General features: G+C 32.4%; 1 protein-coding gene across 3 annotated transcripts in view; it reads right to left on the minus strand.

Annotated features, from left to right (window-relative positions):
- LOC145267297 (uncharacterized) overlaps positions 1 to 26614 on the minus strand; it is a 94253-nt gene extending 67639 nt beyond the window's left edge. Inside the window, exon 1 of one of the 3 annotated variants that reach the window (XM_080123293.1) lies at positions 26342 to 26614. In XM_080123293.1, the coding sequence (XP_079979419.1) occupies positions 26342 to 26438 (97 nt within the window). In that variant the 5' untranslated portion in view covers positions 26439 to 26614. The remainder of the gene's footprint in view (positions 1 to 26341) is intronic. The other 2 variants (XM_080123291.1, XM_080123292.1) reach the window with 2 other exon arrangements.
- Between the last annotated feature and the right edge of the window lie 727 nt (positions 26615 to 27341).

Here is a 27341-nt window from a genome sequence, read left to right on the forward strand (position 1 = left end):
CCAGTCTACATTTATAATCCAAACCAAAATACTAATCGCAATGCCTCTAACCCACCTAGTCACATCAGGAGAAAGAAAAATATTTGGTTTAATCTTCCATTTAGCCTAAATGTCAAAACTAATATACCTAAGGAATTCTTCAACATTGTACAAAACTCTTTCAAATACCCACACAGATATAGTTCTATTTTCAATAAAAATTCAATCCGGATTTCTTATTCAACAATGCCTAATTTAAAACAAAGAATCTTAACATCTAATAACAAAAAAATAAATCAGGCCAAAAAATCCCTTTCCCAATTAAACCCAAAACTAACTGTAATTGTAATAACAAACATCTTTGCCCACTCAATAATGACTGTATCCATAAAGATGTTATATATTCTTGCACTATTACTGAGCTCCCACGCATTCCTCCCATAACAGACACTAATATTTCGTCTTCAAGTTATTCTTCTTCCATCCTCCATCTGATATAGTAACTAATCCAATACACCATTCGAGCAGCCCTTCCATCTACAGTCATACAACTAGTTATAATAATGATAATAATAATAATCATAATATTAATGAGAATAATATTTCTCCTAACAGCCATCCTAACACTAACAACACTCATTATCCCCTCATAAATAGTCCTCATAAAGACATTGTCCCACCATTTGTTGAACACTATGAACAAAATTCAAACTATTTAACTAATACAAATCAGCAAATTAATATTAATACCAGACCTTGAGCTTTTAATAAAGTACATACATATATCGGCGCTACTTCAACATTAAGAAAAGAATATCAAACCACATTTCTTCTTTTAACAACCATAATTCTAATAATAACCAAGGAACTTCTCTAACCACTTTAATTAAAAAACTTAACTCTAACAATACTCCCTTCTCAATCAAATGGACTATTATAAAAAAAAGTTAAGTCTTATACTCCAGGCTCTAAGTCATGTCGCCTCTAAACAACCGAAGCTATAACTATAATTACTTCCCCTCAAAGTAACAATATAATAACTTCTAAAAATAAGCAGATCTCTTTCTCTAAACATAAGTCCAAATTTAATTATGGCAATTTTGAAATTACATAGTTATAACTATTACCCTTTATATAGATATAAAATATTTTTCTTTAAGTTTATCGCTTTTCGACATACTTCTTAATGCTTTATAATTTAATAATTCTTTATTTTAATTCTTTATCTCTTCTTTGCATGGCCGGTTTTTATCTGCATTTCTGTTTTATTCTTTAAACTTTCCTATCTATTTAATATATCAATCTACCCACACTTTCATATCTTGTATGTATATTTACTTAAATTTTACTATATGAATTTACTTACATTTTTTTCCTGAAATTGCAGATACCGGCCATCTTCTCCCCTTAAATAATTCTTAATTTTTTATTTTTATTCTTATTTTATTTTATTTTATATTATATATTATATTTTATTTTTTATCATATTTTATTTATTTATTTATTTATTCTTTATTTTCTATTTATTTATTATATATTTATTTATTTATTTTTATTTTCCTTTTTTATCTTCCTTTTAGTGTCGTTTAACAATTCTTGCTGACATTTTTTTAAGTGATGACCTGTACATTTCAGTTGACTTATATTATTTTGCCCTATATATATTTTCGCGCCTTTAACTTTTCCTGTCTGGGTCATTTTGACTTTTGTTTCCGTTTATTTTACATTATTTTATATTTAACTTTATCATTTTTTTCTCTCTCTCTCTCCTTTCTCTTCCCAGATCCTTTTTATTCATAGTTATGTCTCGGAAGTAGAGTGAAAAGCACATCTTATTTTTCTTTTATTAATATTATTTTTTTCCTTGTACACGTTTTTGTGAATTATTACATGGATTTCTGCCTTTGGATTATTATGGACCATCTTCTTCTAATTACAGGATTTCCTTGGATTTTACTTGTACAAATGGAAATTCTTTTAACTTTCTTGAAGTTTTACATTTGGATTTTACCGTCACTGTATTTTGTATCTTCCACCAGACTATCCATTCATGTGTAATCACCTTTTTCTTTACCATATTCCCTCTGCTTAGCTTATTTTGTTTTCAAGTAAGATCTTTGACTTACTTGTTGTTTCATCAAATACTTCTGCATGCAAAATCCGATACCACATTTTGCTAATTCCTACCCTCTGATGAGAAGGATAGTATTTCTTCGAAACTTCGCGGATTAAGGACTATCCATTTATCTAGTGTTTCCTTTTCAGATTAAATATGTTTAAACTCATTTCAAAGTTGTTTTTTTAACATATTTTATTAACTGTTTGCTCATATGTATGTATGATATATATATATATATATATATATATATATATATATATATATAAGACTTATTCTTCTAAAATCTGTATTCCTTAAATAACCAGTAAAAGTAGAGCCAGATGTTTAATGCTTACTAAAAAAGCATAACTATGAAATTATATTTGGAGATCCCACATCAATTTGTATAATGTGAAAACTTATTTTATCTGGTCACCCCTTTTACCCTTGGCAATAATATAATCCTATAGATTGGTTTTAATATAAAAAGGTAATGTTTTTGACTGATACTTTCGGAGATATTCTTGGCCTGATGATGTGATGTTCCCTAGCAGGGTGGTCACTGAAACATATTTGCATATGTGTAGCCACTAGTTTTCATATCCAACATATTCATATTGCTCTGTCTAAACATTGAGCACTCTTTGGTAGATACATTTGTTTTGTTTTTGTTTAAATAACTAAACAATACTAGCAATAATACATATATATATATATGTGGAAATATTAGTTATTCACTTATATTTCATTTATATATTCCTATCCTTATTTAAGATAAAGGTAATTACAGTGCATATAATGAATCAATAACAAAAGTCTGTATTCCAAATTTTATTATGTTGACTCTCTTACAATTTATTCCTTTAATTCAGTTGGAATTTACAATTCTTGACAGTATCAGTTTCGTAGCACAAGATCATTCACTTTAATATTATATTAATCAATGAATCTATTTTGCCCTTAACTTATCAAAAGAAATATCCACCAAAAGGAAATAAAATGCGTTTGGGCATGATTGGACAATCCGAGAATTGGAACAGAAGTTGTAATTGTCTTATTTGCTTGGTTATGACGTCACGAATAACGCGTTTTATGCGACGTCGTGGAAGCGGGTGTTCAATGACTTGCAAAAAATGTCAACGAAAAAAAAATGACCCCCTCCCTGTACAAAAGTGCTCAGTTGAAGGTGCAGGAATTAATGTTTTTGGCCAATTTTCATATTTGTCGTCCGAAGAGTCAAACTTCAAAATGATACAAATCTCGTGAAAATCCGTCGCCCCTGTCAAAAGTTTTAGGCAGATATACAGACATATAAACTGTTAGAAATTTCATTTATAATGCCATGTTTCTTGTTTAAGCCGCCTACACAGTTCTAGTAGACGGCCCGTGATTGGTTAGTTTGAATGAGTCAAGTTAATTACTTGGCGCCCTTTTTTGTATCATGCTTTTTTCATTTTTCAGTTGACGTGAAACACTCGGCAGGAATAGGACTCACAAGAACAGCTCCGAGAAGAAAGCCTTATATCACTAAACTGTTGAGAACAAAGGACTTACATCTCTACAAGCAGAGACACCTTTATATTGTGCTGAAGATATCCTAATTATAGGATGACAACCTTTGAACATTTTCTTCATGTTTATATCTGCTAAATATTGAAACTTTCTCAATTCAATTAGAATCCCAAGGGACTCGCTTTGTACCTAATTATAGGCACCAGCATTCTTGTCGAGAACACCATGAATTACCACGGATCCTTTCGAGGAAATATGGACTACCACTCCATAAGGAGTTAAACTACCGGTTCTCTATTTGAGATGCAAAACTTGCCCACCGTTTTTCAATGAACTGTACCAGCACCAATAGCTTTTCTTTGCTGTTACTATTGAATAGATTTTGAGTTTAAAGGTATGGCTTTTGTAATTTGTGGATTTATGTTGCCTCTGGAAGGGAGTATTGAGTTTGTGAGAATTAAATTTCTCATAATACATACATACATACATACATACATGCACTTAAACAGATTTTTGACCTTTATATTATAGACGATTATCTTCTTTTTTTTACACGGTGATCACTACTTATCAAGTCCCGGAAGCCACTCAGGGATAACAGTTATTGCAAGTACAGTGCGTTAGTGTGGAGATTTAATAAAGTGTCTAGTTAAGGGGGCGGTTCATCAGGAATTTGTTTACGTTGGACTTGGCGACATCCAGGTTGTAGTCAGGTGGGAAGCAGGCAGATGGAACATAACTGAAATTATTACCGGCAAATATTTTAATTCAATCTATTATATATTCATTATTTAATTTGTATATTTTATCAATTTTTAATTATTATTTTGTGTTTTCTTATCTTCTTTTTTCTTACGTTATACTGCCATTCCCCCCCCCCTTTATACTTTCTCTCTTATTTTATTTTTCCCTTTAACTTTATCTTTCCCTCTCCCCTTCTTCCCTTTCTTTTCTCTTTACTTTCCACTTACATTTTTAAATTCTATTTTCTTTTAATTTAATTTATATCCACGAATAAAAAAGTTTTAATTTTTAATTTCAACTACTGAATATTTTTTTTTTTTTTTTTTTTTTACAAAGGCATCACCACATTATCAAGGCCCAGAGGCCACTCAAGGATAAGGGTTAAAGAGTGTACAGTAGAAATTGGTCAATATAGTAATCATTAGTAATGAAAATTTGGTAAATTTAATAACTTATATGGAACGGCTCATCAAGAACTTATTTACTTTAGACTTGAACACAACCATATTGTAGTCAGCCGGAAAGCAGGAAAACGGAAGACAATTCCACAGGCGTGCAGTTCTAAGAAAGAAGCTTTGTTCATGGAATCTACGTTTAGGTTTAGGCACAGATAAAGAGTGGGGGAAATTATTGATAGTGTTTACAGCTAGACGAGTGTTTCTTGTGAAAGTTTAGCGAGGGGGGACCATAGATTGAAGCTCAGTTGAACACTTTCCATGAAAATAACGATACATCAGAGACAAACTCGCAACATCTCTTCTGTGAGATAGAGGTTGCAAGGAGGAGAAAAGGATATCTCCTACGAGGCTACGAAGTCTATTTTGAACTCTATCAAGGCAGGACAAGTCCTTTCTAGCAGCTCCTGCCCAGATGTGGCAACAGTATTCCATCCTTGGACGTACCTGGCTCTTATATAGGTAGAGAATAGCATCAGCAGTGAGATATCTACTGGATCGATAGAAAGATCCCACCATTTTTCCAGCGGCCTTGGCAACAGATTTGATATACGTGTTCCATTTAAGATCAGGAGTAATGGTCAAGCCCAGAAGCTTGTCAAAACTTGAGGCCTCCTGAAGACGAGAGCCATTCATTTCAATTGATGACAAATGTGGATTAGAATGTTGATGATGTAAAGAGAGAAGCTTGGTTTTAGATGCATTAAAAGTAACCAGCCACTTCTTTCCCCATTGTACTACGTGCTCAAGATCAGAGGAGAGAGAATTGGAGAGAACTTGGTCGTTTACTGTCTTAGATGTGGTACCATAAATGGTAGTGTCGTCAGCATAAATGTCTACAAATGATGTAAGGATATGATTTGGAAGATCATTAATGTAGATCAAGAAAAGAGTTAGGCCCAGGATGGATCCCTGAGGGACACCGGCATTAATACTGTGAGCTTCTGATTTTTGCCCCTCAACTACTACTCTTATGAACCTATCAGAAAGAAATGATTTAATAATTGAGAAGACTTTTCCAGCTATACCATAGCTAGCGATCTTATGAAGTAAACCTTTATGCCATACCCTATCAAAGGCTTTAGATATGTCAAGAGCAATTGCCCTAGAAAGATTGCCACCGTCGAGAGATTTGCTAATCCTATGCGATATAACTGTAAGGACATCTGCTGTAGATCTAGCAGAACGGAAACCATATTGAGTGTCACTAAGAAGGTTATTTTTGTTGAGATGTTTGATTACTTCTGTATTTAACACAGATTCTAGCAACTTACTCATGACGCACAGGAGACTTATTGGCCTGTACTGAGAGGGGGATGAGCGATCACCTGAATTCTTAAATACAGGGCATACTGATGAGATTTTCCAGGGAGATGGGAAACTATTCTCCTTAAGACAACGTTTAAACAGTTTTGTAAGTATGGGCGCTAATTCAGGTTGAAGTTTTTTGAGTACTATAATTGGAATACCATCAGGGCCAGTTGCTTTACTGGAATCAAGGTTTTTGATTAGCTTCGCAACATCACGTACAGATATACGTATATCACATAGCGTGTTTTCTGATACAGGAGGAAATATTGGGGGTTGGCGGTCTTGGTCGCAAAGGGTAGAATTAGCTGCAAAGTTCTTGACAAAGAGTTTGGCTTTGTCTGATGCTGACGAGATTACCTCAGGTCCATTGATAATAGTTGGGATGGAGCACACGCTTCTGTTCAGGATTCTGTTTGCTATTTGCCAAAACTGGTGGGAACCAAGCCGCTGCTCAGCTACTTTGGACTTAACAGATTGAGCATACAACACTCTTGCGTTCCTTATTACTTTCTTACAATGGTTGCTGGCAGTCCTGAAAACGGCTTTAGTTTCCATACATCTATTACGTTTGAAGCAGTGGAAAAAGTGATTTCTGTGCGCAATGGCAGCAGCACATTCTGGAGAGAACCATGGCTGGCTGTTAGGTTTTTGCTGAAACTTTTTAGAGGGTATGAAATGGTCAATACCTACAATTAACCATTCAGTTAGGTCTAATACTATAGAGGACACATCCTTTTTAAACATGGAATGCAGAGGTAGATCAGATATAAATGTACGGAAGCTATCCCAGTCAGCCTTAGTGTATCGATATACTGTACGATGAAGAGGTACGTCTGGGGACTTATTACATTTCATTTTTATCTTAATTGATACAACAGAGTGGTCGGAAGATCCAAGAGGCAACAGAACAGAAACTGAACATAGTTCAGGGCAAGTTGTGAGAAAAAGGTCTAGTAGGCTCGCATACTGGCCGTCATTATCGGGCACATGGGTAGGTTCCTGAACAATCTGAGTGAGGTCATAGGCAATGGAGAAATCATGACAGAACCTCCCTTCATCATCGGTCTTGTTTGAGTGGGTCAACCATTCGACGTTGTGAACATTGAAGTCTCCACATACGTGAATGTTAGCTGAAGGATAAGTAGAAAGGACTTGGTCAATTTTCTCAGATATGCTTTGAAAGATAGTAACTCCGCTGTTGTGGGGGCGATAGAGAGTAAATATAAATGCAGTAGTGTGAGCTAAAGCAACCCGGAAGCACATATAGGGTAAGTTAGGATCTTCCCTGGAGATGTCCCTCCCACATGGAAAGCTATCTTTAATATAGGCACATATTCCATGCCCATGGCGATCTTGGGGGTCAGATTTAGAAGTTAAGTTAGAGTATCCTGAAATTGCAAACTCATCTAGGGAAATAGCCTGTCCAATGCCAGTTTCACTCAAAAATAAAAGGTCTGGTTTAGTCTCCTGTAATTGGGTTTCAACCTCTGGAAGGTTAGAACGAAGACCCCTGATGTTGGAGAAGGAGACATGGTAGTAGGGGTCTACGTTGGAAGTTGGAGAACCGGGTTTAATCGTGTATTTTTTCTTGAAACTTGTCATGATGAAATTTTGGAATTTGTGGACTAGGTCGACAGATTTACTTAGAGCAGGACAGAGAGGGGAAATTAAGAGAGAAAAAGAAACGAAGAATTTTTTTTTTTTTATTTGTAGCTAATGATAAGGTAAAGCCGTAACAATTACCCACTAGTATGGCATCGAGAGGCCCCACCAGAAGCTACTGCATGGTCCAGAATCCATTCACCAAATGGCAATACAGCAGCCCCAGTACTTTGCATCTGCTGATAGGACAGCCTCCTTAGTGGTTAATCCAAGGTTCGGGTCCCTGACTATCAGGCGGATAACGTCAGCCCAGACAAAACGTTTACCTCCAGCACCCTTACTAGTGACATGGCTACAAGGATAGTCATAGAAACAGAAAATTTCCGCCATCTCAGCCAACTGTTCGCAAAAATACTGCCAACCTAGAAAACAGCTTTTTCTTCTCCCTTTGTCCGAAAAATCACTCATTTAAAAAATGAGGACTGAGGGACAAATAAGAAGAAGTGAGAGTAACAGGAGCTGCCGATAACGCATCCACAATGCGTTTTCTACTCTCCATTAAAAAAAAAAAAAAAAACAAAAAAACTATTAAGTATTCTACTTAATAAAAGTCCAACAGACGTGTTTAAGGGAAAGTATGGTGATAGATTCCCCTCACACGAACTAAAAATGAGTATAATTCGTAATTTTTGCTATCAACTCGGTAGATAAATAAACATATGTACGAGGAAAAAAAAAAAAATCTAGCATTTAATAAAACAGAAATACACAAATTAAATACTGAAATAAAATGGAGTTGTTAATATTTTAAATCTAAAATAAAAAGCATGATTGAAATCACTTATCTCAACAAAAACAATTCCGTCTCCAAATTGCAAACTGCATTGAAAGAAATTCAGTTAGTAGCGTTCAAAACATTTTTTTTTGAAATTAGCCGTTAAAAGAAAATCGTGATTTTATTCTGAACTTAAGCTAGTAACGTTTTAAGACGCTTACGATATAAAAGAAAAGGCTGATGGGGGGGTTCTTCCGAAAGTAAGTTGGTGCCGTTATAAGTAATTTCGAGGTAAGATGGAAGCCGGTATTGGACTAGAAAAAAGCTAGCATTTAATAAAACAGAAATACACAAATTAAATACTGAAATAAAATGGAGTTGTTAATATTTTAAATCTAAAATAAAAAGCATGATTGAAATCACTTATCTCAACAAAAACAATTCCGTCTCCAAATTGCAAACTGCATTGAAAGAAATTCAGTTAGTAGCGTTCAAAACATTTTTTTTTTAAATTAGCCGTTAAAAGTAAATCGTGATTTTATTCTGAACTTAAGCTAGTAACGTTTTAAGACGCTTACGATATAAAAGAAAAGGCTGATGGGGGGGGGGGTTCTTCCGAAAGTAAGTTGGTGCCGTTATAAGTAATTTCGAGGTAAGATGGAAGCCGGTATTGGACTAGAAAAAAGCTAGCATTTAATAAAACAGAAATACACAAATTAAATACTGAAATAAAATGGAGTTGTTAATATTTTAAATCTAAAATAAAAAGCATGATTGAAATCACTTATCTCAACAAAAACAATTCCGTCTCCAAATTGCAAACTGCATTGAAAGAAATTCAGTTAGTAGCGTTCAAAACATTTTTTTTTTAAATTAGCCGTTAAAAGAAAATCGTGATTTTATTCTGAACTTAAGCTAGTAACGTTTTAAGAAGCTTACGATATAAAAGAAAAGGCTGATGGGGGGGGGGGTTCTTCCGAAAGTAAGTTGGTGCCGTTATAAGTAATTTCGAGGTAAGATGGAAGCCGGTATTGGACTAGAAAAAAGCTAGCATTTAATAAAACAGAAATACACAAATTAAATACTGAAATAAAATGGAGTTGTTAATATTTTAAATCTAAAATAAAAAGCATGATTGAAATCACTTATCTCAACAAAAACAATTCCGTCTCCAAATTGCAATCTGCATTGAAAGAAATTCAGTTAGTAGCGTTCAAAACATTTTTTTTTAAATTAGCCGTTAAAAGAAAATCGTGATTTTATTCTGAACTTAAGCTAGTAACGTTTTAAGAAGCTTACGATATAAAAGAAAAGGCTGATGGGGGGGGGGGTTCTTCCGAAAGTAAGTTGGTGCCGTTATAAGTAATTTCGAGGTAAGATGGAAGCCGGTATTGGACTAGAAAAAAGCTAGCATTTAATAAAACAGAAATACACAAATTAAATACTGAAATAAAATGGAGTTGTTAATATTTTAAATCTAAAATAAAAAGCATGATTGAAATCACTTATCTCAACAAAAACAATTCCGTCTCCAAATTGCAAACTGCATTGAAAGAAATTCAGTTAGTAGCGTTCAAAACATTTTTTTTTTCAGCTAAATATCGATTTTTTAATTATTATTTACTTACTACTCTTTTGTTTTCATTTATTTATTTTATCTATATTTTATTATTATTATTATTATTATTATTATTATTATTATTATTATTTTGGCGGCTCACAAGGAGCTTTCACACAGGTTATCAAAGATCTCTCATTGAAACCAGCCTGTGATGTTCCCTGGAAGCTGAGTGACAACAAGTCTCCCCAGATTCCTAGTACTCTCCACATCTTTTGATAGTATTTGCAAATAAATTTGCATTATCGTAACAGCTTCTTCCCATTGATTTCTCGCTGGTAGCGGCCATCGGTCTTCACTGGAATTTGATTGGCAATAAACTTACCCAAGGTCCCAGTTCTTTTTGCCCTTATCCAGCGGAGATCTGGTCAGTGCTCTCTCCTCGGTCTTTCCTGCCTCCCTTCCTTCTTCTTCTTATAATTATTATAATTATTATTATTACCATTATTATTATTTTAAAAGTAATATTTTTAAATTCATTTTTAACGTAATTTTACTACTCTAACATGCTACAATCAAGTACTAATAATCATTTTCTAAAGTAGTTAAGATTGTTAAGTATAATCTTTATTTAACATTTAATAAATCTTAATTCCCCTTATAATTAGGTTTAAATGTACACTAATCACACAATATTATGTTATTTTAATTATTTAAATGAATATTTAAATCAAATTTAATAATGTAAGTTTAACTTTGCTTTTAAGTATTTAAGGATTGTTAATGCTATTTTGACAATATTATATTTTCACTTACCCCCCCCCACCCATTTTTCTAATCTATATACAAAAATTTAATTAAAACTCACCTGTAATATGTTTAAATACGGTAATTATAATAACGCTTAGAACATTTCAATCTTCACATCCACAGTTTCAAATTTCATTTGATAGTTTTTTCTTCTATCTCCCGTCCTCTTACTTCCCCCTGCTTCCTCTTTCTCTTTTTTCTTCCTTGTTTATATTTTAACCTATAATTCCGAAATAAAATTATGTTTAGTTTATATATATATATATATATATATATATATATAAGTTATAAATTGTATATGACGATTAAGCTACACTGAATATTCCGCGTTTCATCCACTCTAGGACTCTAGAATCGAAATATTCAGTGTAGCTTAATCGCCATATATATTTTATAACTTACTAATTAGCTCTACCTACGTATTGAGCACTTTTGAAGTAAATACTTAAAGTTTACACATAAATTTATACTTTCGTATATTAATTTATGTGAGTAAATGAAGTAGTTATATATATATGTATACATATATGTGTGTGTATATATATGTATATATATGTCTGTGTGTATATATATATGTGTGTATATATGTATATATATATATGTGTGTGTAAATATGTATATATAGATGTGTGTAAATATGTATATATATGTGTGTGTAAATATGTATACATATGTGTGTGTATATATATGTATATATATATATGTATACATATATATATATATGTGTGTATACATATATATGTATATATGTGTGTATACATATATATGTATATATGTGTGTATACATATATATGTATATATGTGTGTATAAATATGTATATGTGTGTATATATATGTATATGTGTGTATATATATGTATATGTGTGTATACATATGTATATGTGTGTATAAATATGTATATATATGTGTGTATATATATGTTTGTGTTTATATATATGTGTGTATATGCATATATGTGTGTGTGTTTATATATATGTGTGTATATATATGGGTGTATATATATATGTGTGTGCATATATTTATATATATATATATATATAAAGTGGTCTAACAGTATTTATATTCAAATTGATTTCATAGATATACCTTATTATAACTAGTGATTTTACATCTATTCCAACAGTTAACGCCTTCAGCTTATTTATTTGTAGTTAACACGTCCATCATACCACATTCACTTATTTCAACATATTCAACAGATTTTTAGATCAATGTTTGGGATTTTAATTGTATTTATTAAAAATTACAACGCATTATCCAATATTCTTACCAACTTCATGTTTAACATGCCCAAACTTTGCGATTAGGCCAGTAGTTAGAATATTACGAATTAATTACTGTTCCCTATTCTTATTTGATATTAAATTAAACATAAATCTGATATAATTATAGAATAAAATTACATACTCTTATTTATCAGTTTTAAATTAAACACTACATTATGTGGAATAAAGTATCATATTTACCTTCCTTATCTATTTAAAAAATAAACCTGATTATAACTTCTCATGACATTTACTATCATTATTTAAATACATTGGGTTGATGTAATTGGTTTATTATTGTTTACGATTACTAGTATATGTTGCTTTAGAAGCTAATTTTATATTTTATTTAATATATTAATCTTAATAAAGAAAAATATTACATTATAATGTTCTGATAGTTTAATATATTTTCACTTATTTTTCATTTATTATTATATGGAAAAATGCGCGCATGAAAAGTAATATTCTTAAAATTTTTATTAAACCTGGAAAAGTAAAGGACAAGAAATTCAACCTGGAAAAGTAAAGAACAAGATATTCTAGTAAAGTAAAAAAATAAGAATTTTTTAGACTTAAAATATTACAGCTAAAAATAAAATTTGAATATTGATAAATATTTTATTTATTATTTGCATATGTTGTTGTTTATTGTTGAGTTAGAAAGGGTGTCAGTCGCTGGATTGAACTTATTTCCCCCCTATTATTTGCATATATTTATGTAGTGAAAATTGTTTGAATAAAATTAATTCATTAGTTAGTTAGTTAATAGATGAAATTAATAATTTTATAATTTACATAAAAATTAATAATTTTATTATATCATAATTAGGATCATTTAATTCTTTCTAACTCAACAATAAACAACAACATATGCAAATAATAAATAAAATATTTATCAATATTCAAATTTTATTTTTAGCTGCAATATTTTAAGTCTAAAAAATTCTTATTTTTTACTTTACTAGAATATCTTGTTCTTTACTTTTCCAGGTTGAATTTCTTGTCCTTTACTTTTCCAGGTTTAATAAAATCTTAAGAATATTACTTTTCATGCGCGCATTTTTCCATATAATCCATGATTTTTCCAGGCATTGCTATTGTATTAATATATAAATTTATAATATTTATTAATGATTGTCAAAAAAAAATTAGCTCTCAAACACACATTTATGCAATATTTATCATTCAATCACAGTAGTTCCGAGCCAGGGTCTCTACCGAGACTGCGGTTCATGAATTCGTGATCTGTATAGAGCGTAAACTAACAAAAAAGAAGATGGCCCTGGTGTCTTTAGATATCGTTGGAGCTTTTGACAATATACCCTTCAGTAGTATGTTCAAGTCGCTACGAGAACTCAATGTGCCACCAGTACTCATCTGGTGGATTGAGTATATGGTGAGGCACAGAACAGTTCAAGTAGAACTACTGATGGCAACTGTTAAAAGGGAAGTAGTTAAATGAAACCCCCAAAGTGGGATTTTATCACCTTTACTATGGAACTGTATGCTGAATCCTCTTTTAAAGGAGTTTAAAAATAGGAATATTTATGCCCAGGCTGCTGCTGATGACATCGCGGTGCTGGTCGCGGGTTCAAAAGCATCATTGGTCAGACGCATTGCCAAAATGGGACTACATTTTTCATCAAATGTGATAACGAAAAATTTGAGTTCATTCAAAGAATATGTATATCATAGAATTCATTAATATTTTTATTTTTTTTATATATTTATAAATTCACCATTTTTTGCTATAAAATCATAAGGAGAGTTAAAAAAAATTAGTAATTAAAAAAAAAAAGTTCGGTTTTTTAATAAAAAAAAAACGATACACGGGATTGAACCTAAAATCTACCCACCAACCCCCGGTACTCTAACCGTTACGCTAATATGTCATATTGGCAAAATCGCAGTAAAAAATATTTATATACAAAAAAAGTTATTCAAATAAAAAAAAAGCGTTAGTCACTTATGTACTTACTCCCCTGTTTGTGAACCCACATATTTTGTTGTAACTTTTTTTCTACTGAACCAATTTTCGAAATATTTTTTTCAAAATGTAGCTAATAAGGTGTTCTATCCAACTATATAACTTGTTTGAAATTTGGTTGCGAATGAAATTAGTGGTGGGGGGTTGAATGTGTCTCGATTCATTCAATTTCGGACTTTAGCATATATTCAACCACTACCGTGGTTGAATGATATGTTAACAATTCATATTTAAGCCAGGATATGCTTGAATTTATATACTGCTTACTTATTTCAATTAATTAAATGAGTTTAAAATTAACATTGAATAATTTAATTCTATTTTTACTTTATATATTAGAATGGTAGTTAGAAATTTGTCTATACAACACAGCATCTAATATTTATACACTTTCCATTTAATTTTTATTAATTTCTTTTAAATTAAAATACTGTTTTATTTATTTTAGATTTATTTATTTAAAAATTTAAAAATTTCCATCACCAACCTCAACACGTTACCTTGAATCACTATTTAAACTGGATCGGGACTGTATTTCTCCCAGAGAATTTTTTCTTTAATTTAACACTGCTTTGCAATCAACAAGGGTCTAAAACCTTTCGATGACATCACTGCTTATCTGCCTTTAAGAACTTTGTCCTACTGTAATTTTTCCTTATTGTCATATTTCCACTTTATTTTATTCCATTTTTTCATGTGGCTCTTAATATTTTATACTTATTTTTTATATCTATTTTTTCTCTCCTGTATTTAATGGTCCTGAATATAACCTTAAACTATCGGATGGTGGGGGTTTGAAGGAGTGTGGAGCCACACTTTAATTGCTATTACTCACAGGTTCACTCTGACCCGGTGTAGTACCTATTTACAATGCCTCCCCACGGGACAGAGCTAGACACCAGGGCCGTTTTTTAACGTGGGGAAAAGGTACAAAAATAAAAGTTGTCTCAGTCGTGAATGATTTCTCCTCCACTGAAAGAGAACGAGAAATGGAAGTAACGCATCTGAAGAACAGATACTACACTTTGATCTTGGCCAAAAGGTACGGTCCCAACTATGGGTTAAATAAAAACTGGCTTGAAAAAAAATATTCTATTAAAAAAAAAATTCTTCAAAATCACTGCAATCGGCATTAAATAACTTGAAAACTTGAAAATGGTTGATATGACGTGAAACAAAAACAACTAACAAACTTATATTTAATAACTTTGCATTTCTTATGCCTCTATTATTCCTTATTACACTATAATTCTTACATTTTTTATAAAGGTGGTAACACCAGTTTACTTGGCCAAAACGTGGTAAGACGACAACAACTATGGATGGCAGTAATTGTTGAGAATGCAATTAGGAGATTCAGAGTTCCTATCCCGTCGAGCTTACCACCTTACGAAGGCCAGAAAAATAGTTGGCCAAAACGTCATAAAACAACATCTAAGAATGATGAGGATAACACTCCGCAAGAAATAAATTAATAAATAATACTTATCTTAATGAATTCCAATTAAATTATATATATATATATATATATATATATATATATATATATATATATATATATATATATATATATATACACCCACACACACCATTCGGTACGGATTCGACCATGGGAGATCAGATAATAAAGTAAACGTGGATTTATAAGACAAAAAAAACCAACCTTGATCGTCCTTCGGGGCCCGTGGTGCAGTTGATAGAGACGTTGAATCTCTACGGTTACAGGTGGGAATTGTCTGAAGATAGCGGTTTCAATCCTACCAAAATCCGGCTGACAAAAGCCAGGGGAATAGTTGGCCGAAACGTCGTGAAACCACAGCTAAGGAAGATATGGATAATAGTCCGCAACAAATAAATTAATTGAGAAGCGTTTTTTTTACAGTTTGTCATTGTGCTGAGGTCAGCAACTCGCTTTTACTAAAATATTCATTCATTTTTTCTTTCACAAATTACGACGCTCGAACCCACGACACTTTTTATTCAATCAATAAAAACAGAAAGCTACGACGATTTTTTTAACGTAACAAAATTGATAACAATAATACAAAATGTAGTCTTTACGCGACTATTAAGACACGTTTTTATTTTAAAAAAGATGCTACGGCAACTTTTTGTCTATATTTTTTTACAACTACTTGAAATAGAAAACTGCTTTTACCAACATGACTAGATTCGGCATAAAAAAAATCCGAAAAAAGGTTGATATGCTGTAAAACAAAACAACCAACACGTCAGAATAGTAGAAATTCTTCTAGACAGACAATTTTTACTTTTGCTTTTATTTAAAGTGTCCATTTTGGGGAAACTAGATTTTACCATAACGCGGCTTTGTGTGTAACATTGCTCTCGTAAGGAGACAGGTAATTAGACAAATCACCATTCTATTTGTTAATTGGGCCACAGGAACTCAGATAATTAGATCCTCTGGGATTAATATAAATTTTATTGTTATCTTGTCTCCTCGCCCAGTTACCCGCCCTGATGACAACGAGTATAACGACTTATGTACGGTTAATGGAACATTTCAATTCCGACTACTTATCCTCCGCTTAATTGGTTCAGATATTGACCTCATTATATAGGGGAAAAATGGTTTCTTTTTTAAATTATGAAATTGCTACGTACAGGGTGTTCGAGCGAAATTTGATAGATTTTTTATATTCACCATGTATATATAAATATAAATATTTTTTTTATATACTAGTGTTTCATGCTTTCGCAATTATCCGTGCAGGAAGTGACTATTCCTACTAGTCGTGAGATTCGAACCCAGCTACAAAGTCATTACTGACTCCATTTACTAAAACGTTATCTCCGGACCATTAAACATTACCACGAGAACTATGGGAAATTTAACACCTATAAATGCCAAATGCGGGCACAGCAGTAGTAGCAGTATCAGAATTTTGGGGACATTCGCAGGCGAAGTCGCCATTTTGAATATACACCTATCTTTCTTTCAGATTTTAATAATAGTAAAACGTAATTTAAACCCGTAAATTTTATTTCAATAAAACGAGCAAAGACCAAATTTTAATATCATAAAAGCTTTAATAGAGAAATAAACAATTTTATTTATTTTTCCGTCGATTTCTTCACTTAACATTCGGACAATAACATTACTTGAATCTTACGATAATTATTTTAACGGCAAAATAAAGAACTTACCTGGTTAATGAGTAAGATATGCTTTCTTTTAATCTTCCTGTATGAGAATTTATTCATATTTATGTATTATAATCCATGTATTTTTAAATGGAAGGATTTTTCCAACACACATCGCGACCACGCGTGTCTTTAAAGCAAGTTCTAACGACACCGGAAGTGAAAAATTATCTCTTACTTATGTACGGAGGCCTATAAGTGTAAAAAAACCCACTTATTCAGAAACCTTAATAATTTCGATATTGGATTATATTGAATAAAGTGTGGAATTCTTCATATTTACAATATATGATTAAACAAATATTTAATGTAATAATAACAATAATAACAAACCAAAACACGTCTTCTTTATAATATAAGTTTTTTATTCCGTTTTGTATAAAATAAACGAAGGTAACACTTTAGGATTGACATTTCCTATTTTGCAATGTCAGTAAGATTTTAATCAAATAATTTCTTATAAATTCTTCAAAGATGTGAGAAATTAAGCAGAAAGACAAAGAAATTCCATTTGCATTTATTGAAATAAGAAATTGAGTTTATTTTAAATTCAGTGGGAACAAATTAAGATAAGTTTGCAAATGTCTTTAAAACAAGAAAATAAATAAAATTTTCCAGCGTACATTTTGAAATCAGAATAAAAGTTTAAATAATTTTATTAAAAACAAAATAAGAAAATATAAATTCTCTTTAGACAGATTTAAATTCCAGAATAAAAAGTTTTTCAATATTTGTCTTTTTTTTTTTTTACAAGAAAATAAATTTTTCTAGCAGACAGTTTGAATTCAGAATAAAAGGTTTGGATTCAATTTTTTTTAACAATAAAATAAGAAAATCTAAATTTCCTTGGACAGATTTATAAAACATGATGGAAAGTTTGCAATAATTTTTTTTTTTACAAGAAAATACATTTTTCCAGCAGACAGTTTGAATTCAGAATAAAAGGTTTGGGTTCAATTTTTTTTAACAATAAAATAAGAAAATCTAAATTTCCTTGGACAGATGTATAAAACATGATAGAAAGTTTGCAATATTTTTTTTTTTTACATTTTTTGTTCTATATTTGTTTTGGGACAACTTTTTCGAATTTCTCAACTCACTTTATAAGTTCTGGAAGTATATTCCAGAAAGAAAATAAACCCACTTTAAAAATAGAAATTACGAGTTTTTTATATTTTATCTTGCCTTTGATAACATTTATTTGCTATATTTTTGTTTTTAGACCACTTTCTTTTTAATCAATGTGTACAGACAGAGACACTAGTAATACAAACGTAACTTTTTATCGCCGAAACATTTTCGGCGATAAAGTGAACTTACCTGAAAAATTAATGTTTTTTACTCAAATAAAGTTTAAAAAGTCAAAATAAAATCTAAATACAACTTTCTCATCAGTTACAGAAAGTTAAAAAATACGGGTAGTAAAAAAAAACAAAAAAACTCACCATTATTCCAATAAAATTCTTTAAAAACTAGTAAATACGTCTGAACGTCTGCTCCGAAGAATGCTGAATGTCGGGTCAACGCGTGGCCTTCGTGGACGGTGTTTTTGCCTGACTTAAGGGAGATAACTTGTTCGTTTTTTTTATTATTGTGCCTTGACGCTATCGTAGAAAAAATCTGATAGTTTTCATTTTTTCAATAACACGAATTACTATATGACGCAGATGTTCATTGGTATTTTTCTTTTTTTAATATCTTAAAGAAATACCTGAATATTTTTTTTTATTATACTATACATCTGCATAATCCGAATTCGTCTTTTTTTTTATATATCGAAAAAAAGGAAACCAGGATTTAAATATAATTATATAAACTGATCGACTATTAATTACTGGAACATTCTAAACAAAAATTAAGCTTCCACGTAAAAAAAAAAAAAAATAAAATAACACGTGGTTATCGAAAAACGAAGGATTTAAATTTTGGACTTTACCGGTAAATTACCAGATAAGTGATATTTTTTGTTGTTTTAAATTTGAGTATTTTATTTATTCATGTTTTATCTTCAATTTGTGATATATAAAACGTTTCAAGCAAAATTAATTATTAAATTTCTCATAGACATTCCAAAATGGGGGGGTGAATTTATAAAACAACGTTTGTCTAAAATATTATATTTAGTTTATCGGAAAGAGCATAAAATTTTACATTCACCCTGAAAAAAACGTAACAATTGAACGAATAGAAAAATTTTGATATATTTTTAAAGTTTAAAAATTGAAAAATATTCATCTCATAAAAATCAATTGATTTCATTACGTAACAAAATGGCTTCCCATAACGCACGCACGCACTTTGTAAACAATGTTTTTTAAACAATGAAAAATAATATTTCTATTATTTTTTAAACAACTTAAATAGTTTATTTTGGAAGCATATTCTATAAAGAAAATAAATAACCCACTTTAGAAAGAGAAATTACGAGTTTTCTATATTTTAATCGCAGTTTTCTGTTAGGGGTGTCAAAAATTCCCCCAAAATTCTGATACTGCTACAGCAGTAGACAATCGAAAGGGTTCAAACGAGTGGAAATCATGAACGTGGCATAATGCTCGTTGTCTGTAGTTTTTGTTTTCACTTTCCAGACTTTTCTTAAAGTTTATTCTCTTAAAGGGGCTAAAAATTATAAACAATTATTTTATACGTACAGACACTAGTGTTTAATGCTTTTGCAATCATCAGTGCAGGAAGTGACAATTCCTACTAGTCAGGAGAGAGTTTATATATATATATATATATATATATATATATATATATAGTATATTTCTGTTTTTTTCATTTTATGTTGAATTTACTTATAACGGCACTAGTTGAATTTCAGAAGACCCCACCCCTCACTGTTCTCTTATATCGCAATTTCTTAAACGTCACTCGCAAAAATTCAGAAAGCGATCACGTTTTTGTTTTAACGGTTAATTAAAAAATAAAATAAAATAAATAAATAAGTCTTTTGGGACGCTGATATTAAAGCTAAAAGTCTTTTCAAATCAGTTTGCACTCTGGAGACGAATGCGTGTTCGAGATAAGTGTATTTTAATTTTTATGTTTAATTTCTAATATTAATAACTACATTCTATTTCAGTACTTAATTTATATTTTTATCTCCTGATTGTTTTATTTTATAATAGCGTTTTCTGGTCATAAATGTTTATTATATCTACCATGTTGATTGCATGGACAGATTAGGAAATTGTATTCATTGTTAATTTGTTAGAGGTGAATCTATCACCATACGTCCCCTTTAAAAACACGCCAGTTGAACTTTTACAATACTTAATCGATTTTTTTTAAAGGAGAGTAGAGAACGTTTTGTGGAAGTGTTGTCGGCAGCTCCCATTACTCTCGCTTCTTTTTATTTGTCACTCAGTCCTCTGTATTCTAGGTTGGCAGTATTTTGCATGAACAGTCGACAGAGATGGCGGAAATTTTCTGTTCTTTTTCTATCCTTGTAGCCATGTCACTAGTAAGGGTGCTGGAGGTAAACGTTTTATCTGGGCTGACGTTATCCGCCTGATAGTCAGGGACCCGAAGCTTAGATTAACCACTAAGGAGGCTGTCCTATCAGCAGACGCAAAGTACTGGGGCTGCTGTATTGCCATTTGGTGAATCTATTCTGGACCATACAGTAGTTTCTGGTGGGGCCTCTTGATGCCATACTAGTGGGCAATTGTTACGGCTTTACCTTATCATATGCTACGAAAAGAAATTCTTCGTTACTTTTCTCTCTTTGTTTCCCCTCTCTGTCCTGCTCTAAGCAAGTCTGACGACCTAGTCCACAAACTCAAAAATTCCATCATGACAAGTTTCAATAAAAAATACACGATTAAACCCGGATCTGAAACTTCCAACGTAGACCCCCACTACCATGTCTCCTTCTCCAACATCAGGGGTCTACGTTCTAACCTTCCAGAGGTTGAAGCCCAATTACAGGAGACTAAACCAGACCTTTTATTTTTAAGCGAAATTGGAATTGGACGGACTATTTCCCTAAATGAGTTCGTAATTAAAGGATACTCTTACCTAACTTTCAAATCTGACCCCCAAGATCGCCATGGGCATGGAATATGTACCTATATAAAAGATGGCTTTCCATGTGGGAGGGACATCTCCAGGGAAGATCCTAACTTACCCTATATGTGCTTCCGGGTTGCTTTAGCTCACACTACTGCATTTATATTTACTCTCTATCGCCCCCACAACAGCGGAGTTACTATCTTTCAAAGCATATCTGAGAAAATTGACCAAGTCCTTTCTACTTATCCTTCAGCTAACATTCACGTATGTGGAGACTTCAATGTTCACAACGTCGAATGGTTGACCCACTCAAACAAGACCGATGATGAAGGGAGGTTCTGTCATGATTTCTCCATTGCTTATGACCTCACTCAGATTGTTCAGGAACCCACCCGTGTGCCCGACAATGAGGCCAGTATGCAAGTCTCCTAGACCTTTTTCTCACAACTTGCCCTGAACTATGTTCAGTTTCCGTTCTGTCTCCTCTTGGATCTTCCGATCACTCAGTTGTATCAATTAAGATAAAAATGAAATGTAATAAGTCCTCAGACGTACCTCTCCATCGTACAGTATATATCGATACACTATGGCGTACTGGGTAGTTTCCGTACATTTATATCGGATCTTCCTCAGCGTTCCTTGTTTAAAAAGGATGTGTCGTCTATAGTATCAGACTTGACAGAATGGTTAATTGTAGGTATAGACAATTTTATACCCTCGAAAAAGTTTCAGCAAAAACCTAACAGCCAGCCATGGTTTTCTCCAGAATGTGCTGCTGCTATTGCGCACAGAAATCACTTTTTTCACTGCTTCCAAAGTAATAGATGTATGGAAACAAAAGCTGCTTTCAGGACTGCCAGCAACCATTGTAAGAAAGTAATAAAGAACGCAAGAGAGTTGTATGCTCAGTCCGTCAAGTCCAAAGTAGCTGAGCAGCGGCTTAGTTCCCACCAGTTTTGACAAATAGTAAACAGAATCCTGAACAGAAGCGTCTACTCTATCCCAACTATCATCAATAGACCAGAGGTCATCTCGTCAGCATCAGACAAAGCCAAACTCTTTGCCAAGAACTTTGCAGCCAATTCTACCCTTTGCGACCATGGCCGCCAACCCCCAATATTTCCTCCTGTATGAGAAAACACACTATGTGATATACAAATATCTGTATGTGATGTTGCCAAGCTAATCAAAAACCTTGATTCCAGTAAAGCAACCGGCCCTGACGGTATTCCAATTATAGTACTCAAAAAACTTCAACCAGAACTAGCACCCATACTTACAAAACTGTTTAAACGTTGTCTTAAGGAGAATTGCTTCCCATCACTCTGGAAAATCTCATCAGTATGCCCTGTATTTAAGAATTCAGATGATCGCTCATCCCCCTCTCAGTACAGGCCAATAAGTCTCCTGTGCGTCATGAGTAAGTTGCTGGAATCTGTGTTAAATAGAGAAGTAATCAACCATCTCAGCAAATATAACCTTCTTAGTGACACTCAATATGGTTTCCGTTTTGCTAGATCTACAGCAGATGTGCTTACAGTTATATCTCATAGGATTAGCGAATCTCTCGACAGAAGCAACCTTTCTAGGGCAATTGCTCTTGACATATGAAAGGCCTTTGATAGGGTATGGCATAAAGGTTTACTTCACAAGATCTCCAGCTATGGTATAGCTGGAAATGTCTTCTCAGTTATTAAATCATTTCTCTCTTATAGGTTCATAAGAGTAGTAGTTGATGGGCAAACATCAGAAGCTCACAGTATAAATGCTGGAGTCCCTCAGGGGTCGATCCTGGGCCCAACTCTTTTCCTGATCTACATTAATGATCTTCCAAATCACATCCTTACATCATTCGTAGATATTTTTGCTGACGACACTACCATCTATGGTAGCACATCTAAGACAGTAAACGACCAAGTTCTCTCCGCTTCTCTCTCCTCTGATCTTGATCACGTTGTACAATGGGGAAAGGAGTGGCTGGTTACTTTTAATGCATCTAAAACCAAGCTTCTGTCTTTAAATCATCAACGTTCTGATCCCCATCTGGCATCAATTAAAATGAATGGCTCTCGTCTTGGGGAGGCCTCAAGTTTTGACAGGCTTCTGGGCTTGACCTTTACTCCTGATCTTAAATGGAATACGTACATCAAATCTGTTGCCAAGGCCGCTGGAAAAATGGTAGGATCCTTCTATCGATCCAGTAGATATCTCACTTCTGATGCAATTCTCTATCTATATAAGAGCCAGATACGTCCAAGGATGGAATACTGTTGCCACATATGGGCAGGAGTTGCTAGAAAAGACTTGTCCTGCCTTGATAGGGTTCAAAATAGACTTCGTGGCCTGGTGGGAGATGTCCTTTTCTCTTCGCTGCAACCTCTATCTCACAGAAGAGATGTTGCGAGTTTGTCTCTCCTTTATCGTTATTTTCATGGAAAGTGTTCGACTGAGCTTCAATCTATGGCCCCCCTTCGCCAAACTTTCACAAGAAACACTAGACTAGCTGAAAACATTATCAATAATTTTCCGCACTCTTTATCTGTGCCTAAACCTAAACATAGATTCCATGATCAAAGCTTCTTTCTTAGAACTGCACGCCTGTGGAATTGTCTTCCATTTTCCTGCTTTCCAGCTGTCTATTATATGGTTGTCTTCAAGTCCAACGTGAACAAGTTTCTGATGAGCCGTTCGACTTAAGTTAACAAATTTACCGAACTTCGATTACTATATTGTCCTTTTGACTACTCTACACTCTTTAACCCTTATCCTTGAGTGGCCTATCGGCCTTGATAAGTGGTGACGCTTATGTAAAAAAAAAAATTTAATTAAAAAAAAATAAATTATATATATATATATATATATATATATATATATATATATATATATATATATTTAGTCATAAGTATTAAGTAGTAATTTAGATTGATAAGTAGTAAATGTACACGTCTATAGCAATGAAGGTTTAATGCTCCTAAATATTATATTAGAAAAGTAATAAGTGGCGGTCTATTGGAGATTGAGGGGTTAATGTTCAACGCAAGCGATAATGAGAATACAAGTGCGAATCACTTAAGTCTTCTACCCGACTGTTGCTAAAAAAAAAAACAAGATAGATAAAGTAAAGTTTTTATGGAAATTGGGTACTTGTACAGTTTAATGAAGACATTCAAAAATGAAAATATCGAAAAAAGGTTATATTGTATGTATCCGTTTTGGACTGAAGATCCCCGAAAAAAAAAATTCTCTTAATTTGATCGAGTAGTTTTTTTTTTTTTTTGTTTTTTTTTACTGTGTTTTTTTTTTTTTTTTTTTTTGCAGCGGAGAAACACGTTTTTATGAGAGAGCAATGGAGGTAACACGCCACGGGGGAATAACTCAGTTTAAAGCGCCGACACCCCCACCTTTAATACTAGCTTTTCTTGCTAAAAATGTAAACATGATTACCTTTTGCTTGGTATCATAAGAAATTGTTGTTCTTTTTTCACTGTAAAAAATAAAAAAATTAAAAAAAACTACTTAATCAAATTAAGTGAATTTTTTTTTTCGGAGAACTTCATTCCATAACTGATACGTACAATATAACCCTTTTTTGGATATTTTCATTTTTTGATGTCTTGATTAAACTGTACAAGTACTGGAAATAGCTCTACACAAGGCGTGAAGCCACTTAATATAAGAAGCCAACAAGAACTAAAGATGATTATCGCAAAAACAGGAGATACCTATTGACCTTGGTCTTGAAAAACAAGGTTAAAAGTAAGGTTAAAACCGTCGACAAGAAAAGAATTCAACAAGTTTGCAGTTCTTAGAAAAAAGCTACTGGAATAAGAAGCTGTATTGCAATGAGATATTAAAACAGCGAATTGATGGAGACCATTAGATAGACAAGTCAGACCATGATAGACGCTTTTGTTGATACACACATGTAAGAATGCAATCACATGCATGGATAATATAGCAGTATACAGCAGACATCATTCAATACGTTGATTGATAGTTGGTTTATAGAGATAGCCTCAGGTGTGAGGAAATGATTGTCTGGAAATAATCGAAAATAGTCCATATATTATAATACAAATAATTTGATTCTAATCTTATCTTATTGATTCCACTAGTAAACAAGTTTTAGTTTAATTCTTAGATATCAAGTATTTTATATGTGTCGATTCAATCACTCTAATAGTTGTAATGTTTCTTTGAGTATTTAGAGTTCAAAATTGATTTTCAAATCTAATGGGGCATGTCCATTCTTTTCAATAAGCTCTTGCTCACCAAAGGTAGCTTGTTAGTATTTCTTTATTTTATCGTTATTTCCAAAAGTGTTTGATTGAGCTCAAATCTATCGACTCCCACTCTCATCTTGTATTCACGACATAAACAAATCCAGCTACAGCCACTAAATAATGTTGCCCCCCCTGTATATAAAAACCTAAACTGAACTTCCATGGGCAAAGTTTCTTTCCAAGAAGTACTGTTTGTAGAACAGAACATCACGGGAATGCTTACCAGTTGATTACAACGAGACCGTTTTCAAATCCGATATAAACATATTCTTATTGAGCTGTCTTCTCAAATAATCAAATTATGTCCAATTTCAAAAATATTAGCAATCACCAAGTTGTTGTCATACCTTCCACTAAATAAGTAACCCCTATCTTTTAGGGTCCTGGATATGACCTAAAACTATATCCGATGGTGAGGCCCTACCTTGCGAGCCTTGGGGAGTGTGGAGCCACCCTTTAATTGTCATTGCTCCCAGGTCCACTCTGACCCGAATGGTAGTACCTGTTAGGGTCCCATCTATGGGTTAAACAGAATCCGACTTTAAAAAAAAATACTCCATTAAAAATCCTTCCTTAAAATAACTAGATTCGGCATTAACCTGAAAAAGGTTGATATGCCGTAAAACAAAAATAACTAACCTATCTTTTATTGACCTATGGGCCTTAATAGGTGGTGACTCGTCCCGTTTGTACATAAAACAAATATTAATGAAAATAAAAAAACGTCTATCATAAGCCATTCTAAACATTCGATTTACAAATGCTTTATGAACAAACCTTGTGAAATATTTCTGTTATTGTTGAATTCGTTCTCTTGTCCGTTTTTAGCAATCGATGGTTCGAAATGGTTGTTCATACTGGTAGAATTTCCCATTTAAGCAAAGCCTCCTTTTTAAAAACACAGCAAAACGAATAGAACAAATTAACGTCACCCTGGATTTTGTTAAACGCGTAATGATTCAGCGTTGGACTTTCGTCAAAGTTCATTTATACACGTCATCATTTTTTTTAAATGACGTCAAGATGGAATATGACAAGTAGAGTTCTTAACTTAAAAATAAAAAAAAAAGCACATCTCCTGAAAAAATATTTCAAACAGTTATTTACAACTAACAGAGAGTGCCCAGCTTTGCCCGATTATAAAATATGCTTTAATATACAGTACTGGGTAATCTCCAAAAATACCGTTAGGGCTTACAACATGGCCGCCAGAAGAGTCAACAAAAAACTGCGAATAAAATATATAAAACTCGTAATTTCTGTTTTTAAAGTGGGTTGTCAATTTTCTTTATGAAATATACTTCCAAAATAAACTATTACAGTCGTTTAAAACATAATAGAAGTATTATTTTTTTATTTTTTAAAAACAATGTTTACAAAATGTCTACGAACGTGCGTAGACATTTTGTAAACATTGTTTTTAAAAAATAAAAAATAATACGTGCGTAGACATTTTGTAAACATTGTTTTTTTAAAAAAAAAAATAATACTTCTATTATGTTTTAAACGACTGTAATAGTTTATTTTGGAAGTATATTTCATAAAGTAAATTGACAACCCACTTTAAAAACAGAAATTACGAGTTTTATATATTTTATTCGCAGTTTTTTGTTGACTCTTCTGGCGGCCATGTTTTAAGCCCTAACAGTATTTTTGGAGATTACCCAGTACTGATCTTTTCTTTAGAAACAAACTAAAAATCGATGTTTCTATTTATTTTGAACTACAAAAACTATATCTTGTTTTTTAAAACGATACCCAGTTATTTAAATTAGTA

Source organism: Euprymna scolopes, chromosome 4 (assembly GCF_053919585.1).
Source record: "Euprymna scolopes isolate OS-2025 chromosome 4, ASM5391958v1, whole genome shotgun sequence".
NCBI lineage: Eukaryota > Metazoa > Mollusca > Cephalopoda > Sepiida > Sepiolidae > Euprymna > Euprymna scolopes.